This window comes from Crassostrea angulata, unplaced genomic scaffold (assembly GCF_025612915.1).
Source record: "Crassostrea angulata isolate pt1a10 unplaced genomic scaffold, ASM2561291v2 HiC_scaffold_128, whole genome shotgun sequence".
In the NCBI taxonomy this organism is placed as follows: domain Eukaryota; kingdom Metazoa; phylum Mollusca; class Bivalvia; order Ostreida; family Ostreidae; genus Magallana; species Magallana angulata.
The window spans coordinates 1-20,540 of record NW_026441683.1 but is presented as its reverse complement, the minus strand read 5'-3'; the positions used below and the strand labels follow the sequence as shown (position 1 = coordinate 20,540).

At 32.2% G+C, this 20,540-nt stretch overlaps 1 protein-coding gene and 1 pseudogene across 1 annotated transcript; both read right to left on the bottom strand.

The window, feature by feature from the left end:
• Positions 1 to 259: 259 nt before the first annotated feature.
• Positions 260 to 1,721, bottom strand: LOC128169429 (uncharacterized; annotated as a pseudogene).
• A 6,074-nt stretch (positions 1,722 to 7,795) lies between these two features.
• Positions 7,796 to 20,402, bottom strand: LOC128169428 (gelsolin-like protein 2). The gene is made up of 14 exons (XM_052835577.1): positions 20,310 to 20,402; positions 17,776 to 18,152; positions 16,476 to 16,570; positions 14,609 to 14,682; positions 14,453 to 14,542; positions 13,879 to 13,950; positions 12,093 to 12,220; positions 11,713 to 11,821; positions 11,257 to 11,367; positions 11,025 to 11,111; positions 10,633 to 10,730; positions 10,376 to 10,454; positions 9,942 to 10,037; positions 7,796 to 9,280 (listed from the first exon to the last, which is right to left on the bottom strand). The coding sequence occupies exons 1-14, from the start codon at positions 20,400 to 20,402 to the stop codon at positions 9,185 to 9,187; spliced, it is 1,605 nt and encodes a 534-aa protein (XP_052691537.1). The 3' UTR covers positions 7,796 to 9,184.
• Positions 20,403 to 20,540: the final 138 nt, after the last annotated feature.

Below are 20,540 nucleotides of genomic sequence, written 5' to 3'. Positions count from 1 at the left end.
ACATAAAGTAATAGTAATTATTTGTATTGGTTAGGGGAGTAGGATGCCATTTACACCATTTTTGTAAGAATCATGCAGTGCAATTTTGTGAATAAATTACTTTAAAAACTCCATTAGCATGGCTTAATATTTTCCCCTCCCACTGAACATCTTCGCCATCTTCGGACCAGGTATGTACAATCTCTCTACTAAGCAGGTCCATGGGAGAAAAGGAGGTTTCGCAGACAGGTGTTTCAGTATTTTCTTTACGTAAATTCATTTACATTAGCAGATTGTTTCTCAGTGTTCCCTCGTCAAATAGTTTTCCTTTTTTGCTAAAATTTAATAAATGTTTATGTTGTTTACTAATTTGAAATACTTTCTTATGGATGTTAATTTGTTTTTTCAAGGATGACAATCTGTCTTTTTTGGTTTTAATTTTTTGGAGTTCACTATCAATTTTACTTTCAGTGTCCCACAGTCCTTCTTCTCTGATGTGGTCTATGACTTTGTCAAGTTCGTCTTCTTTTTTCTTCTTCTTTCTTTTTATGTCCTCTTGTTTTTCTTTTAAGTTCGTGAGGTGTTTCCTTAATAAAGTCTGTTTTCTGTGTTTCTCTAAGGTCATAAATGTTCTGTTTTTTTTCATGGTTTGTACAGTGATTTTTTTTTCTCTTCCTCACTTTTGTTATTGAACCATTCTGAAGTTTTGTTGTTAACATATAATAGTTTACTTTCCACAGTATTATTTGATGACATTGAGGATGATTGTACATGATAATCAACCTGTCCCATCAACTGTTCTACACAAATATTGCTTGTGGGACAGGATGAACACTTAAAATCTAAATTCTTTTGTACATTAAAATATTTACCATCTTTTAAAAAATCAGCAAATAGTTTTTCTACTTTGGTTTTCAACACAACACATAAACGTTTGATAAAAACACATGTTAAGTCATCATTAATAGGATATGTAAATAAAAATTCAGAAACAGTATCTTCTAATTCTGGTCCTTCAAATAGTCTAATTTTCTGTCTTAAAGCCAATATAGGTTCTTTTGCACATAAATGTAATACATGTAAAAATCTTTTAAAAACTGACCCCATTGATAAAATATTGTTCACCTCCATTGTTTTTAACCAATATGGTCCTGTTAATAATTTACATAAAATACCAAGTGCTCTTAAAATTGTTAAAATACATTTGTTTTGTAATGATAAAACAATAACATTCTGGACAAAATTAAAAGAACTCTTTGATGATAAAATGTATTGAAGTAAAAGTTTGTGTATAAAAAAAGTACCAGCAGCATTATAAAAACAAACATTAAAACGATTTCCTCTTATATTCATTAAAGGAATTCTATCAATGCCCTGGCTTTTAAAATATAAATGAGAAATGTTTGGATCGCCAGTGCCATCTTTAAAAAAAAATTGGATACACACCTTAAAATAAACATGGTAAATGGCTCTTTAGTAGAGCTGGTGTGTCCATCAAAATTAATATTTAGCTCTTTTTCAATATGAAAAATTTCTTCCAAACAAACCTCAGAAAATTGAAGAAGGGGATGTACTGAACATTTAAAAGATTGAACATCATGAGATATATCTTCACATAAAATATTGTTAACCTTCTGTTCTGTAGAACTCCTATCTGTCATAAAACATGAAACAGAATTAAAAATTTGATCTTTCTCCCTCTCATTATTGACAATATCATTAAAAATCTCATTGGTAGCACTCACATACGTTTCTCCCTTCCCATCACTCACTTCTCTCACACCTGCTGTCAAAACTTTCTCCCCAGTACTAATTTGAACTGCATAAAAATGATGTCCTTTTTTTGTAGTTGCATCTCTATGCATTGTAATGTTACTACTGTTTAAAAGTTCTTCATTCAAATGACATCTACTTAAAACACCCATTTCACTCGTTAAAACAGACGCAGTGCTCTTACTTGGTAATTTGTTTACACTTATATTAAAAATATCTAAAACAGCTTCTAAAACAGGACCAATATGGTGAACACCAATATTTCTACTTCTAAAAAAATAATATAGATTTCTTAATTTATAATTATATGGACAACCTTTACCATTTTCTTAAAAATCTAAAACTTTCTTTACATGTACATAATCATCTTCATCTGCTACAATGTCATCTTTTTCAGCGATCAGATTGTCGATTTCACATTTGAGTTCTTCAATATAAGTATTTAGAGTGTTGCACTGAACTCCTTTGTCAACTTTATTATCTTTTTCTTGTTGTTCCTTCCTCTTATATACATTCACTTTTTCTTCCAGTTTCCTCACCTTTTCTTTGGTTCGTTTCATTTTCTGGTTAATTTCTTTAATTCTATAGCCTCGGATTTTTTCCTTAAGTTTAATATTTTCCTTCTTGAGCTGGGATATGATAATGTCTTGTTCAGTTCTTGTTGTTATTTTTTCAGTGTCTGTTTCTGACGGTACACATGTGCTTGCTGGTTCTTTATTGGTTTTTGATGGACATTTGAATTCTTTCCTCTTATATTGCTCATATATCGATTTCTTACTTATAGATTTATTGAGTCTTTCAAATTCTTTGATAATTTTTTTAATTTTCCAATGTAAGCTGCTTTTATTTATTTGACACGAATCGATGTGCAGAGTTTGGCAGATTTCTTTATGGACACCATTCATGGAACCATTATGTTTTTTATATATTTGAACAACCTTTTCATTGGTCAAAGACATTGTGATAACGAGTGATGTTATAGAAAAAGAATTTTACCACATATACGCTGTTTGAAGTTAATAAAAGCATAATTAATTTGTGATGTGACGTACACAAATACACATAGACATAGACAATGTACAAATACGTAGACACACAACATAAAACACATATATCTATATCTGTAAAATTACATGTAGTAGGAATTTTTTTAATCCATCAAAAATTGTTTAATATTTCTGTAATGAATAGTGTACTTTCATGAAACATATAGAAGTTTAGCTTCAAAACATATGCATATGAATGTTCAGTTGTACGTGTACATTTATGAAAATGCTTCATACTACATGTATCATACAAATATTACAAGATATTAAATAAATTGACTTACATTATATGGAAAATTCTTTTCTTGAAATGGAAACTGTCCTTGACAAGCCTTAAAGAACATACAAATATTAAAAACAGACTATAACAAGGGGGAGGTAATAAAATGCAATTATTGATATAGGGAAACGTTTAAACTGTTATCGCAGAAAAGCGCAGTATTTAAAAAAAAAATCTTTCGCACGGATACGTAGGTATATATTAGTAGAAGTTCATATGATATCCAACTAATTCCAATCTATGAGCAAATAACTATAAACTGTAAAAAATACATCACTGGTAACGAAAACAATAATTGTATTTTACTGTCACACATTGTGTTATCCAAATTTATTTCACTTTAAAAGTATACAAACAAAGTAAACATTAGTCTTTATCTATTCAACTCATTAAATCCAGTTGTCATTGTTCTAATTTATACTTACAGATAAAATTTTTGATATCGCCTATCGTGGTCGTCTCTGACCATCAAATATGGCCGTCAGGTCACAAGTAAGAGTTACCGTTCTTACAATAAAATGGCGTTAGCTGGACTAGCTATCAATGCGTGGATGACACCCGTACAGAGATTAGAGGGTGCGTCGATTTACCCAAATGGACCCAAATGGAACGTAAAATGACCCAAATGGACCCAAATGGAAACAAATGGACCCAAATGAAAACTCAAATGGAAACAAATGGAAATTGAATGGCACAATTGAAGATTTTATTTAATAATTTCAATTATATGATGAAGAATCAATAAATATGAATATTCTATAACGACAATGTTCTTGTGTTGTTAATGATTTTTTATTTTACATGCCATGTTCATGGAATGTTCCGTCTGAAAAGACAAGTTATGGACCTAAGGAAGTTTCCAGCATGACTGTTAAAAAATCAATGTATGGAAAATTAGGTTTGTACTCATATCATCATTTTATTAAAATTTATCTTTCTGAATTTTTATGACTCATGTCTGACTGATCATGCCCTTTTCTCTTGCAATAACCGGCTTCGCGGTTTATAAAGCGTAAACAGTAAACTGTTCCAAGTTATGTTATATCGTATAACATAGGTAGAAATTCAATTCATTCCTTAATATAATTTACTTATTTCAACTTCATATGATAATTTTTTAAATTCAGACCAACGTCCACTTGTTCTCACAATCGATTGTTATAGATAAGTTTAGAAATCTTCGATTTTAAACTTTTAATGTAACACATGTATCTGTATATTTTTCGCACAAATACCATTTTTTCAATCATGTGTATTTTTGTTAAGAAATGCAACATAAATATATCTAATGCCAATCAAATGTTTGTTTTCAGGAATGTGTGATGATGGAACGGTATTCCAGATTTTATTGCAATTCAGCGATTTCAAACCCCATGGTTGCGTTCATTCATAAAACATCAGTTGTAATTAAGGAATAAAGAATCATTCTTTGAGTATAAAGAGGTGGTAATTTCGGTCGGGGCGTGGTCAAATCCAATAAAGTCCGAAGGGCTTTATGATAGATTTGACCACGCTCCGATCGAAAGTATTGCCTTTTTATATTCATAAAATGAATCCTTATTACTTATATTTATATCATTTACAATTTTTACACTTAAAAAATTACATATATTAAAGCCACTATTTTTATTTGTAGCACATGCTATGTTTTAATATTTACATTCTACTGTGTTTTTCCATTAAATTCTGTGATGTTTAAATGCCTCTAAATGCAACACCTATTCACTGCGTATGAATTTACATGTAATTTACATAAGTAGTTCTCAAACAGTGATTTCTATGTAATCGGTTAAAAAATGTATTTCATAAATGTTGTCAAAACACCATGTTTTATAATTATTCAACAAAACAGTTGACTTTATTGTTAAAAGCAACATTTCAATAGTTATTTTTCATGGATTATATTTTCATGCTCGTCGATCTCATCTCAACGGTCTTTGTGAAAACCAGTTTAAACCGGTATTACAAATCAGCTGTTCTTGCTGTTACTAATTTACTCCCTCCGTGGTCTTCACTTTATATCGATTTATTTCAGTAAACAATTGATTTCTTCAGTAAGGGAATGTAAATATAAGCATTAAATGATTTATTTTTGACGTCGTCGTGTCAATAACTGCCGTCAGGTGAGCAGACAAATTATCATAACGCGCTAACGCGCGTTATTCAATTTGTCTGCTCACCTGACGGCAGTTATTGACACGACGACGTCAAAAATAAATCATTCAATGCTATACTACGCAGCACAGCCAATACCGTTTTTCGGCTATGTTATTATGAAATTATTAGGTTTTATGCTTCAAAGTTGATTCATGATGTTATCACAAATACAGTAGAAAATATAAATATTGTGTATTGTTATACTTGCCGAAAAAACTAAATAAACATGAACCTTAAAATCACTGATGATTTTAAATTTGTTTAATTTTTCATATACAAACGTTTATGGTTATATGTATAAAACTGGTTTTGTGTTGCTGGTGTTTTTTTTCCGCACAAAATACCAAAAAAATACAAAATGTGCTCTGTGCTTTCTACATCTGCAAACATGTTATCGTTTTTGCTTATATATGTATACAACGGGGGGGGGGGGGGGGGAAACAAAGACATATTAATTGGTGCAACAGCCAAGAACCCCTTTATTTTCTATTGTCATATTTATCTCCGGAACTCATTTTATAAACCCGTTAATAAAGATAAAGTTTAAAATCACTTAAAGTCTAAATTCTATATTTGACAACAAGTAACCATATTCTACGAAATAGATTATAACCGCGAAACACGATTTTTACTGCGAAACTGAAAGGGGCAAATACATGTAAAACCAAGTGGTGTAAATTGAAATGACAATATCATTCGAATGGGTGCATATACATGTAAGAGGGCCAAAAAGAAAACATCATGTTGGAAATTTTACCCATTCTGACTAGTACATTTTCTCAGAAATTGGTGATTGGCCTTAAAAGGGGTGATTTAAAGGTATTTGTGCTGAAAAGGAAGTGCGGAAATTCTAGTTACAGAGTTCCGAAGACACACATCCCCTGGCTACCGTGAATTTTGTAAAAAATAACTGCCCCCTACCGCCAAATACATGAATCTTGTTTCAAAACATGTCGAACTAAAGGATTTCCACCTTAGTTTTTTTTGTTCGTCCTGGCAAAGTTTATTATTTACACAAATAGATATAGGTGACATGTACCCCATATCCAATATTTTCGACTTGAATTTTTCACTGTTCTCTGTCATCCGATCTCCAAGGTAAAAATCACTGAACTTTTTAATTTAGAAACTGGCGTATATATAGTTCATTTCTGTAACAAATACCGCCACCAGTTTGAGCAGTGCAGACATCTGTGCTTATAAAACATGCAGTCTATACACGAGTGCGGTCAGAACTATTTTGCAGGTGTTGCAGTACCATTACGTCATTAAAAAAGTCAAGAAAAGAAAAACACGCACGCATACACAATAAACAATTAAAAAAGATTTTATTATATCACTCACAGACAGTAATTATGGAAGTAACATAATTATTATTACCGGGTATGATTCACTCTAGAATTTTTTTTACGGAAACTCATTGTTAATTCATAGCTTTATAGAAACTGACAGGATTGAAATCTACACGCTCTGTTTATCGATTGGTCGAAACCTACAGAGATCTAAGAAAAAAAAAAGAAAGAAAATCACTGACTGCAAGACATAATCATGATCATGTCATACTCATATTCCCCTAGGTGACGATTTGGCTGTTTCTTTATGATAATTTAGGCCAAAAAGGTTCGTCTTAGAAAGTAAAATTTCCTCACATTGCTTTTCTAACCTTCACATTTTTTATATTTGAATTTTTCATTTATTTAAAATACACATAAAAAATCTCGCATTTTCGGGAATGTTTTTATTATTGTAGAGAGGAAATATCTCGCTTTCACGACACAGTCTCTCCTAAGGGGAATTCTTCCAAACCTATGAGATGCAAAATATACTGTAAGACTACAACGAAAATTAACCAGAAGAAATATTTCTGTACTATTGAAAGTGTTGATACATGAAGCAGTCTATATATTTTTTCTCACAAATATAAGGATGACGGGGCTAATAAGTGTTGGAAATAAGATTTTATGGCAAAAAGAAAGGAGCAGTCCAATTAATAAAAATTGGAGCAGTCATTTTTATTCATGGTAAAGAAAATTAATGTTCATTTCAAACGGACCCTTTATCGACCAGGGCATCGTTGTACAGATGTACTGTCTATTTCAAATAATTTAACAAATACTTTCTATTCTATAAATTGACTATATAAGTACCAAAAGCGTGTAAAATGTTATTTTACATGATGAAAAACAGTGTGCTAGGGAATAAAAAGTTTAATTATACTTTCATGTTAAATACTGAAATCTGATTGGTTTAGACGCAGTTGGCAATCCGTGCTATTACCCTCAGCGTTAGCAACACACTTGACAACGGGTAACACAACGAATTGTTAAATGCGCGTAAATTATGCGCGTACGGTTCGCCGTAGAATTCACTTCATTTCGATATGAAAGCAGTAAAATTTTCTTTAAATTTAAGACATTCAGTATAATAAAATAAATAGTGCCTGTTTGGGAGGGTAACTGTTGGAATTGACACCCCTCGAAAACCATTGTCAACCTCCGCTTCGCGTCAGTTGACAATGGTCGTCTCGGGGTGTCAATTTCAACAGTTACCCTGCCAAACAGGCACTTTTTATTTATTAAAACCTTTTGGTTTATTTTAATTTTTGATAACATTTGATCTGCTGCTCTGTATCTAGCTTACCTATCGAATTGAATATTTATACAATAATTATTCTACTTTTCTTTGAAGCTTGGTCACTTTCTTTGGCTCTTTTATTTAATTGATACAAGACAGCATAGTAACCATCTAAAGAATTACTTTGAAAATTATCACTACTAGTTGCCAAAACATACTGCTTTTAGTAGCTTTGCTGACATCTCTCTAAAGCCCTGTTTACCATGATTGTTTGACCCTACAATATTAATTACTCTAGTTTCACCTTTCTTGTTGATTTGATAGCAAAGAATTCCCTTTCAGCAAAACAGCTTTTTTTAACATAGAACTTACCATAATGAATAACAGAAGTCATTTCTTGTTTGGAAATAAGATATTGCTTAGTTTGTAAAAAAGCTGGCATTAATTACAGTAATTTGTAAAATATACTGGAGAACATAAACATTTTTATGACGGCACATCAAAGCATTAAAATGCATACATGCATTAAAGAATGAGTAATAACAATAATCAACACGACTGTACATTAAATGTATATAGTTGTATGACTGTATATTATTAACAGCTACATGTAGGCCCCCTGAGAGCGGGTTTAAAATTAATGAAACTATAACTGAATCGTAGTAATTTTTTGCAAGATTTCTAAACGCTTCAATGTGAGCAAAAAGGCAACAAGATTGTATAAATGTTATGAAGATGTAAAATGTTTTCGTTTTTTAAAGAAATATAATCTTGAAAAGTATACGTTGTTTGGAAATATTCTGAGTTATCCCTCTTTTAAAAGGTAAAACAAATTGTACACAGTCATTGTTTTTTAAATGGTCTAAAATGCAGATGTCTTTTCACATGATTCTGCTATAAACTTTATGAATACCGGTAGATACCCCCCCCCCCCAAAAAAAAAATAATAAAATAAAAATTGAAACTGCTATGAAGGGAAAATTCAAATTTCATAAGATACACAGGAACATGCATGCTTATTATATTGGTGCTAGTGTCATTTTAATGTACACAATGCAGGAAATTCAATAAAAAAATACATTCAAATGTGTAAAAACATTGTTCATTTAGTCAAAGAGATAACATCTTATTATCAAGCTATTAATAATGCAATTAATAACACCTTGTCCAGCATGTTAAAGATAAACAGTAAATACTTATGTTCATAATGAACAAAAATTGCAAGAATTAGATAACCCTTAACCAAACAAAATCAAACTATTAATATAAAAAAGTTAATGATGATTTTGATTTATTCAACTATCATTGATTTGTATTGTTCGTATATTGTTTTGTTTGGGTTTTATCCCAATTGAAGAGTTAAGTTTCCAAAGCCCTAGGCGGTAAGTGCCATACTGAATGATTTGTTTTCGGCCCCCTCATTCAGACAACTCACGGGAATCAAAGGATGGCTGGTCTCCTTCAAGTAATTCTGTCAAAAAGATATAAATCAAAGTTAACGCATAAACAAAATCATATTTCAATATATTCTAATAAGTTAGATGGAGGTATCAACTGAAAGATGACTAAAATTTAAGACAATTTAAACGTGATTAATTATATAGGAGAGCTACTGTATACAGGGAAATATACGCCTCGTTCTATATTTGCCCATTTCGACCTTGTTGTCAGCGGGCAAATGTAAGACTGGGCGAATTCCAATGTCTCATATCTTCTCTTTTTAAATAAAAATGTGTCTGCTGGGCGAATTCAAGACGTGGCAAAACTGTTTGCAAGTTTAGAAGGGTGAAAATTAAACGGAGCAAAAATAGCCTTATATACAGTATGCCCTTCAGTCACCTTTTGAGACTTTTCAGTTTACATTCAGTTGACTGATTGGCACAACTCATCTGTCGCCTATGATATATTTACAGATTATTCTTAATAGCTGCTAAAATATGCTTTCTTTTTCATGATATCATAATAATTATGATATCTGAAATCAAATTCAATACTTTTTATTTTAAAAAAGTTAAAGGTTAAAGGTTAAAACACTTCTCACTATATTCCCAATAATGCTAAATAAATTGAAAATGTTTATTTTATGCGGTTTTTTTCGATATATTTTATGACGTTAAAGATAAACGACTTACATGGGCATATATCAAAGCGTTCTTCCTCTCTTCATGGGTTGTGTGGTTACCAACCCATACAAAGAGTTCTTGTTTTGTGTCAAAAATAAAGACATCCTTCAGGGAAAAAATCATGACAACGGGATAAGCAAGAAACGAATTCATAATTCATTAGAAATAATGTTTTTGATAAATACGTGTTCAATATCTCTGTAAAATCTTAAAATGCATTCTCGGTTTTATTTATTAATCTTACAAGATACATGTAATATAAAATGAGCAATTATTAAGAATATGTAAATAGAAAAACAAATCTCCTACGTTTTCGTATATATGTATATGATCCAATATTAATTTTAAAATGTAAAATACAATATACATCATGATTACTCATTTCACAAGATAATATATAAGGAACACAAATGACAGTTATTTATCAGGTTAAAAAAGCTTACGTTGCCATCAAAATCTTTCAGGCCAACGGGACCTTCTTTTTCCAATGAAAACTTCAACGAGCCTTCAGCATCTGATAGTCTGCAAGTTAAGATATTCATTTGAATAAGCACATTGACGAAAAGTACACGATACACTATATATACGTAGTTTAAGGTCTGCAAGTTCATAGCAATAATTACAATTAGTAAATTTTGATTCAAACTACAGTTATTCCGCTTTTCCTATTCGTTGTATTTACATTTTCCCCTAATTTTACCTGTAGAGTTCATGTTCAGAAACATCAGTTGATTCCATGTCTTCTTCAGATTCAAAGTCTTCACCCTCGGTTTGGTCCAGATGTCGGAAAAATACGCCCTGTAATAACATCAGATTAATATAATTATATGTTAAGGAGGCCAGGTACTAAAAATAGTACCAATATACATGTACGTGTATCGGCCTTAAAGTTAAATCGTATATGTATTCTGTTTATCTATAACGTTATTATATAATAGAAAAATATTTTGGATATTTTCAATTATCTTAATAAAAAGCTCTTTGTATATGGATATAATTGAGTCTAAAATTGGTCATGAATATCAAGCCCTTAGAGGGAATTGAATGAAATAGCAAGACGAAGTTACTAAAGAAAATACATCTGTAACAAACCGTTCCACCGGCTACTTGGTCCAGAACTGTCGTTTTCACAGCTTTTCCACTTCTTTCAGCCCTTAGTGAGTTAACATACTGCAGAGCCTTTAACACACACACACACACACATTAAAAATCTTGTTTCAGAAGTCGAGATAATATTATTAAAGCATTTGCATTTAATATATACTGCATTTTGTATATGAGGCTTAAACTTTAAAAAAAGCTTCGTTTTGTGTTGATAACTCACCCTGACTCTTTCGTCTTTGTTGGAGCCCTGTCCATTATATTGGTAGATATGAAGTCCAAGGTCCAGGATGTACACATCTGTGTCATCAATGTACTTCTCCATACGTGGGATCTAAAGCGAAACAGAAACCAGTCATTGTATTAATATATTTATTCACCTTTTGTCTAACACACTTTTTTGTTTGATATTTATGTACCAGTTTGTAAGTTTATTTTTTAATAAGGTAAACGGCACATTCGATTTTATTTCTCAATATCTGCATCTTTTTATAATAATACAGTCACATCTGAACAACACTTTTGCATGTGGTATGTACATAACTCCCAAATCTCCAATAAAAATTTAATTTCTACGGTGTCTTGATAAATCATAATACCTGCATTTTGCATAGTAATCATCTTATATGAAACCGAATGAAAAATATTTTTAAGTAAAGAGTTTTAAACAAATATAAACCTCTTTCACCATGACTCCCCGCTTGTCACCATGGAAATGGAATAATCTGGGTTTGTACTGTTCTGGCTTCACTCGACGAAATCCGCTCTCTGCCCCACCATGCATGTATCTATTCCACGTAAAAATAATCAATATACAAGTACCATTATGTGTTTGACTTTATTCAAACCATTGAATTATTTGAAAGGGAGATTAACTCTAGTTTCACTTTTACTTAGAAATATGTTGTAAAGAGATCTGAATGATATTTCTAACCATGAGAGAGAGAGAGAGAGAGAGAGAGAGAGAGAAGGTAGGGAGATGGATGGAATAAAGAAAGATACTGCGCATTTCCCATAATTTTCCAGCATATTAATTATTAATTCCCTCGTTTTACTCACGTTATTGCGTTGAAGTAAGTCTTGAAGAGCTTTGACTCGTGACCTTGAACTTCTCTGTGCTGGACAGGGGCGTCATCTAAATATGTGTCTAGTTCCACTGTCTTGTATGCAGCAGTGGCATACTCGTCCTATCCAGAACAATACAAAATGTGTCAATTAAAGAAAATTAATTGTAAGAATTCGATTTATCTAAAATGCGGTGTTCATCTGTGAAAAATATTATTTCATTTTGTGAAATATTATCTGAGCATTTTGCTATGCACATGTGCTTTATGTTAAAGAATGATGGAATAGATGTTGAAAAAAAATCATCTATTAAATGGCACCTGTTGTATTTTAATTTGCTTTCTACAATGATCTTGTACTGTGATCACATACCATTTAATTGTATTTTTTTTTCAATAATTGATTGCATTATATCATGTCTACACAGCTAAACAAATATCTAAATACCACTGTGTAGTCAAGGAAACGTTCTTAAATATCTACAATCAATCATATAGTCTAACCATTTTAACTAAACTGTGTTTGCAAGTTATATTCCCCATGGAGTGCGCAAAAATACTGCTGACCAGCAAATTGCAGACTTTGAATATTTTAAAGGACTATATATGGTTTGAGCCTAAAATGGCCCCCTAAGATGAACATTGCCATTTTACTGTAATTCTTTGTTTCATTTGTACAAATACACATTTGAAGTTTTTTCATAATTTTCATATTGATTTTAGTGCCCACAATTTAAAAAATTGACATCATAAAGTTTACCTTTTCCCGCCATTTTCTCATTTTTAGCATAAAACGGCTTGTTTTGAGGCAGTTTTTCTTTAAGGAAACACTGAACGACTGCTTGAACAAACAAAATATTTTCACCAAAGATGTATCTCTCCAATACTTATAAGTGACAAAAAGTTTGTTCTTGTTCAAAGAGTCGCTCTATATTTCCCATTGCGAAAAAAATAAGAAAAATGTTAATTTTTGATTGATTTTGATTGAATTATAAAAATAGCGTCACTTCTGACGTCATATACTGCTAGTAAGTGCATATAAATCAAATAAATAGGTAAAAACATATTTCATGTCAACTCTTTTATAAAATAACACAACAAAGTAATGTACCTGAATCATTTGAATCAAAATAGCGAATTTTGGGGGCCAAATTTGGCTAATATCATAATTATATAGTTCTTTGCATTAAGGAAAATAAAAGTAAGCATACTTAAGTAATATTTCTAATGAGTGTTTGGATGCTCTTTGGTGTTATATGTGGTTATATCACCGACACATCAGCATCTTCCTTTTATTTAAAACAACGTTAATAATTTGAGTAAATGTGAAAAAAGTAGAAACAGAATATATACATTCTGAGATATATACCATATTTGGGCATGACCATTAAAGGAATACCTCGGGTTGTATAGAAAATTTCTATTTGTATTGCAAGGTTATCGTTGAGAATTCTAAAAATTATGGATGATCGATGAAATTTAATGTTTGATTCGAACTAAATCTACTATGGCAGTTATCGGTAACTTCAGTAGAAAGCATATACCTCTGAACGTTTTCATGGAAATCTATACCTCGTTATGTGATATAAACCAGTATGTGTGTGTGTGTGTGTGTGTGTGTGTGTGTGTGTGTGTGTGTGTGTGTGTGTGTGTGTGTGTGTGTGTGTGTGTGTGTGTGTGTGTGTGTGTGTGTGTGTGTGTGTGTGTGTGTGTGTGTGTGTGTGATTTTGTCACAGACACATGTGTCTCTAATGATAGTTTGATTATTTTCAAAGACTTACCTGCGTACTGTATTTCCCGATCCAGAAGTGAACATCATAAAGCAGAGCGTCAGAGTCCTCCTTTTTGTAGGTCTTAAACACAAACATAGAACATACATGTACAAACATATTGATGGAACTCATCTTGGTGTACAATCATGATTTTAATGTTTTGACATTATACCTACTGTATATCCGGTAATTTTCGCGATGATCTAATTTTTGCCTTTTTTCGCGATGTCTTTTAAATCGCAAATTATTGAATATGAAGAAATTACAGTCTGTATCATTTTCTATAAGAAACAATTTAAATTGCAAAAAATGGCTAACACAAAATTAAAAATGCTACACATTTTCCCCATTTTCGCAAAACAAAAAAAACCAAAACAAAACCAAAACAAAACAAAACAAAAAAAGCGGATACACGGTATATTATAAGTAGTACGTTCATTGGCAAAGTAGTTTTTGAAATGATTTGAAATTTTATTATAAAACTTTTAGGCAGTAAAAGAATGTTTATTCTTGTAGTGTTATATTTGTGGACTCTTTATTTTATAAATATGCTTAGCAAATTCATTGACATGATAATACTTACATTTAGAACTATATAGGAATTTCCATCAAAGAATTTTCCATAATCCTCCTCCGGCCATGAAGTTACTTTAATGAAATGCAGACAATAATACTTCATATTCATAGCACAAGATACATAAGAAATGTAGAAAATTACCAAGATCAGATCGAAGCTTACCACAATACGCCATATTTGAATTCCCGGTTTTAAGCCAGCCGCTTTCCAAGCTCTTTCACAAGATGAGGCCGACTCTTACAATACAAAAAAAACCAAAAAAAGCCAGAAACATGTTTGACTTGTTTGGTAATCAAGTTTGATAAAACATTAGATTCCTCGATTTTTAGAGATGTTAATAACATTTAAAAACACTAGACTTTGACCCGTGCGTGCACGGGTCGACATTGCATATTATGTCGAGCATTTACGAAATTGATACATTGAATTTGCACAACATGTTGACATTCAGAACTCTCGGAATTTTTCATATTAAACGCACTGAGAGTTATCTCACGTATTTTCTTTCATGAACAGAATATATAGCAAATTTTTATTGAAAATTTACACGTATTTTGAGTTTATCCATGCAAATGTGATATTGTGGAAACATAAAATAAAGAGCATTCCATGATTTAGCGTGAATGTAATGGGCATGCGCAAGATTGTAAAATCTGAAAAATTCTGAAGATTTCCGGATCTTTTAAAGGAATTTTCGTTGATTATTAATTAGCGAACCCTGATTGAGAAAAAATAATAACAAATTGGTAATCTCCTGGTACCAATTATGTTAAAAATATATAAAAACAAAAGACAGTACTCTTCCGATTTCTCGGCATGAAAGCCCACAAATTGGAGTCTATTATTTCAATATAGTAGTATAGATATACCTCCTTGATTTTTGATATATTTTCCTAGTTTGCCGAGTTGCTTTAATTAAGAAAACGATACCTTGTACCTTAATGCAACTTTTGAAAACGAGTGCGAAATGATCCCCCCCCCTTCCCACATTGGAAAGATAAATATTTAAATATAAATACAATGTGGTACTACTGTAAAATATATCTATACACATCATCTATGTGTATTAGTTTAATAGAGTTTTAATGTATTTACGGTGTGTAAACAAGTGATACAAGGGATACAAGGGATCAATACAAATAATCCTTGTGCTTGGATATTGAATAATCCATCCTTTTTTACTCATGAAATAGGTGGTTTGAAAGCAGGCAACTTTATCAAAATGTAACGATACAAATATAAAGCAAGACATATTGACTTTGATTTTAACTCTTTTATTTTGTTGATTGAGAAAATATAACCAGTTGAAAGAAGATGAAAGGAAGTTTTCTCTCTAAATACAATTTAAATTCAATAATGCGGATGACTGTTACCTTCGAAATAAACTATTCAATACCCTGATAGAGCACGAATAAATGTTTTACCTTAAATCAATCTTATTCAGATTTGCAAATCCTAACAAATATAGACATTCCAATCCCACACAATAAGCTCAACAAACTCTAAAAGAAGTAGAATATGGAAAATAACATTCATGAAAACAAAAACTCAAAGTTAAAAGTAAAACGTTTCATAATTGTCATTTATCATAAGCGAATTAATTGGAATAAGAGTGATTTTTCATTAAATAAATTGTTATGTAAGATTCGATTTTTTAAAAATTTTGATGCAAACGACCGCAACCTAACTAATTATAGAGGTCAAATATGTCCAATCTGATTAAAATCAGATCCTTTGATCCGCTCACTCAGATCGCTACCTAGTGTAGCAATCTGAATGAGCGGATCAAAGGATCTGATTTTAATCAGATTGAAATATGTCAAAATCTGAACAAAGCATACATCACATAGAATAGATTTCAATTCTATCGAAATTATTAATGAAAAATTCATCCTTTTCTGAGCAACTTTTTTCTTCAATCAACATTTCAGATACAAATGTTATTTTTAGCAATTTTTTTAAAATGCATGTAAATTGGTTTATGTAGCTATCTAATTTTTTTTTCGTATAAACATGTATTATGTCTTACTTTTGACGTCTCTCTCTTCTTTTGACCCGAAGAACTCTAGATTGGAATCCTTCCAGTCATACTGTTTCTGCTTGATCAATCCTGTAATCACGCATCACTAAGGAAAGAAAAATAATAGAAAGTCATTTTATTGATTTCATAAAAGTTGTTTAATGGCGATACACATATATGTATGTAAATTGTCACATATGTACGCACATGTGCGCACATTGTCATCTTGAATTAAAAAAAAAACAAAATCTAATGATAAACCTGAAAATTATCGATAAATAAATGTATGGTATTGTATTGAAACATTTTCTTCTGATATATTATCAAACTTAACCGAATGCGAGTTTTCAAAAATGCAGGTATAATAGGCATTTCAATGATAACTTTTTAATTAGCAAAACTGTAATTTAATTGAATGAAAGTTTTAAAAAAAGTTTTCACACAATACTGTAACTTCCCACTTTGAATAAAAAGTCTTGGTACTGTAATGTAAAAATAATTGCCACCCGGCACCACGTGTGCCGACGGATGAGGACCTGACACATGAATCGGTGTTTCGGGCAAATTGAGGAGATATTCCAGGGTCTGTCCCTCATCAGAGGTCCAACCCGGGGTTTTGCATACCGATCGGTATGAGAACTGAGAATAATGTTTTATGTATAATCAAGTAATACAACATGTTCATTAAAGGCTCTGTGAGTCCAAAACTGTATGCTTTTAACGAATTCAAGACAATAAGTAAGACATTATATTTTGTCTTAGAGAGATAATATTCTTTAATGTGCGAGCTACAAGAGTATTTGTTTTGTATCACGAGTTGATCTGAGTAGCCTTATTATAGAACAGCCCTATGCATGCGGGCGATACGTCACATCAACACGGGAGAGTTAGCGCTCTTGGATTATATGCTTGGTATGAAGCTCCCTAGTTTTAAATGCCTACTGTCCGAATTGATTTGACTCTAATATGAGTTTAAGAGCTCGTTAAGATTTCTGTGTCGCTTATATCCAATGATAGCAGGTGTCGGGAATATTAAGGAGCATTGTTTATCTTTTTTAATAATATACCAATGTTTGCGCAGTATTCTCCCGAGTCTTTTGACACTGGGTTGTATTTGGTAACAAACACTGAAGGGGGTCTATTTGATTTGGTCTTGCTATTTATTAACAAATCATGTCTGTTAATTGATTCTGTCTCTAGAACAACGGTGTCAATTTCTGACTCCGAGTATCCCCTTAAAATGAGTAGTTTCTTAAACTGTAAGATTAATTGATTTGTTTTCTGTGGATCAGAGGTGTTTCTCTTGTACCTGCTGATTTCACCCTTGATAAATCCTGTGAATGTAGCATTCGGGTGCGCACTGCTGCGATGAAGGTACATAAAAGTTTCGATGGGTTTTATAAAAGTTTCGAAGTCTAAGACTTCTATCTGGTTAAATCTCTGGCCTTTGAGATCTCTTGTGTTCAAGAACACAGCTTCATTCAAGTGAATGTTGTAAGTGAATTTGAGGTATTTATGCTCAAGGTTTGCAAGTTCAAAGAACTGCATTATTTCAGTTTCTGTGGCCTTCATCGCCATGAATCCGTCGTCCCTATACCTAAAGTGAGCTACAATTTTCTTTTTGTGTTCGTACTTCTTGATGATATTCTCCAGAATATCAAAGAGGCGGAGGTCACATACATGTACCTAGGGAGAAGGAACAGCCCTCATGCTGGCACCTAAAAAATGTGTTTATAGATATGGCCATCAAATTCAAATTCATTATTCTCGAGCAGAATTTTCAGTAATTTAACTAAATATTCAACCTGTGGGATTTTTATTGAAATCTCATGTTGTTTCAGTTTTGTGAGTGCTTTTGAAGCAGATTGGACGAGTTCCGTGGCTGTCATATTGGTGTACACGGAGGTTACGTCATAAGTAATACGCCATGTATCAGGATCCAAATGCATTGATTCTATTTTGTTAAAATCTTTAGTGTCTCTCACATAATTGTACTGTGTTTGTACTAAAGTCACCAAGAACTGATCTACAAAGTGGCCTATCGGCATTGTAGGGAAGGAACACTGAGATATAATTGGCCTCCCAGGTACAAGGCTATCACGCTGCAAGATTTCACGCCCTTTGAACTTTTCAATATCTAGGACGCTGATTTTATGTATTTTAATTAGGTAGTAGATACAACCTGCCTGGGTGGAATTTAAGTGGCTATGAGAGGTATATGTGAGTGATTTTATCGATGTTAGAATTGATATGCATTTCACTTACAACCGAGTTGACCAGGCTATGTATATCTTGTGTTTTGTCCTTGTGGATTAATTGCCTTCGGCGTTATAGTTGGCGCGGTTCTCAACCGATTTGTCTGCCTTTTTTATAATAATACTCGGCTCATTGCGGAGACTGATCAAGGAAGCTCGTTCTGTTTGAGACAAATTGTCTATAAACTTGTGGAATTAAATTTTACACACCTCCAATCTAGTTGCATAGAGATCATTTTCCAAAGCTGTATTTGATACGTGGCCAGAGTTGTAGTTTGTATTCAGTCCAAGATCAGTGCGTGCAGCTATCAGTGCGGTCTGTCATTCTATTTAGCATTACGCTAAAGTAAAATGCCTAGCAGAAGACTCTCAAAAACGCAAAAGGAGAAAAAGTATAAAATAAGATGAGCAAATGACAGAAAAGCTCGCGCTATCAGACGAACAAAACGTCTGTCACGGGACGCTAAAAACAATGTTATTAACCTCTCAGACTATAATTTGTCTGAATCTGAAGCATCCTTACTCAGCAAAGGGTTGAAATTTATTACCACACCTAGAACGCGTTATATAAGACGCAACCTGTTATATAGCTTCAATGAATTAGCAAGACAAGTGACATGTAGAATATATTACTATACAGATAAGAAAGACAGGAAACTACATCCATTATATCCACCGATTATTACGAGGCGCGCGACTTGATTGACAAGCAGATTTATTAAGGGCGTCGTCAATCATAAAAGATCCGTTTCCATTTTCTTTCAAATTGAGATAAAGTGTTTTACTTGCTAGATGCAAAAGCGTGGTACATGTACACTCTGGATACACGAGAAACGTACTTTAACATAAAATCAATTGATTACAAATTCGGCGTTACTCATGATGTGGTTATGGTGTATTGAAGTATGAGTACTCTAACGCCAAAACTCTTACTCAGACGCTTAATTTGAGAAATTTATCAGGTGCACATTTTGTAACTGTGTAGTTCAACACAGTGATACATATGATCAGAGCTTATCTTGTCCGAGAATTCCTACTTAAAATACTATCACACAAATCACCAATAAATGATGAATAAAATGACAATGCTTTATTGATTTTGTCACATAGGTATACAAGTAATGGTAAGATTTTAAAGGTTCATATTTAACACTGCCAACAATGCCTCTTAACACAAAATTACGACAGCATATCGAGTTGCTGAGGAAATTACGAGCAAGTGGTTAGATCTTATGTTGGTTGGCCTTACCATATATTAAGTAGTTAGTCCTGCATTTTCTAACTGTTCTCCAATATCTAATACAATTTTGTGCACCTGTTGGTACGTGCGATCATTCATTAAAAGTTACAAATAAGGCCAAAAGTATTTGTAAAAGTCACTTTTAATTTTTGTCCTGGATCACTTTGGTCAACATTGTTTGTTCTTGTAGGATAGAGGGTTGACTGCTTTTATTACTTCATTGACCGCTATTTCTTCCTCTATTATAGGATCTTGGTTGGGTCGGTCTTGGTCGTGTAGACTGGGTGATTCTTCCGGGTACTCGTATTTTATACTGATTTATTTTTTCAGTCCAATTTTGTTTCAGACCCTCAAGATCTTTGAAGAATTTGGCACGGTGTTCTCCCGTTTCATGTTCTTTAACTGTAGTTTGCTTTTTGTTTCTGCTACCACTTTCTTCATGTTTTTATTTTTTATATGGATTATTTGTTCACAGGTGTCCTTCAGCGTGCTGATTAGTTTTGAAAGGCCCTTTTGCTGGATATCTTTTGTTATATCGTTAAATATGGCTTGACTTACTTCATCACAACTTGCTGTGAA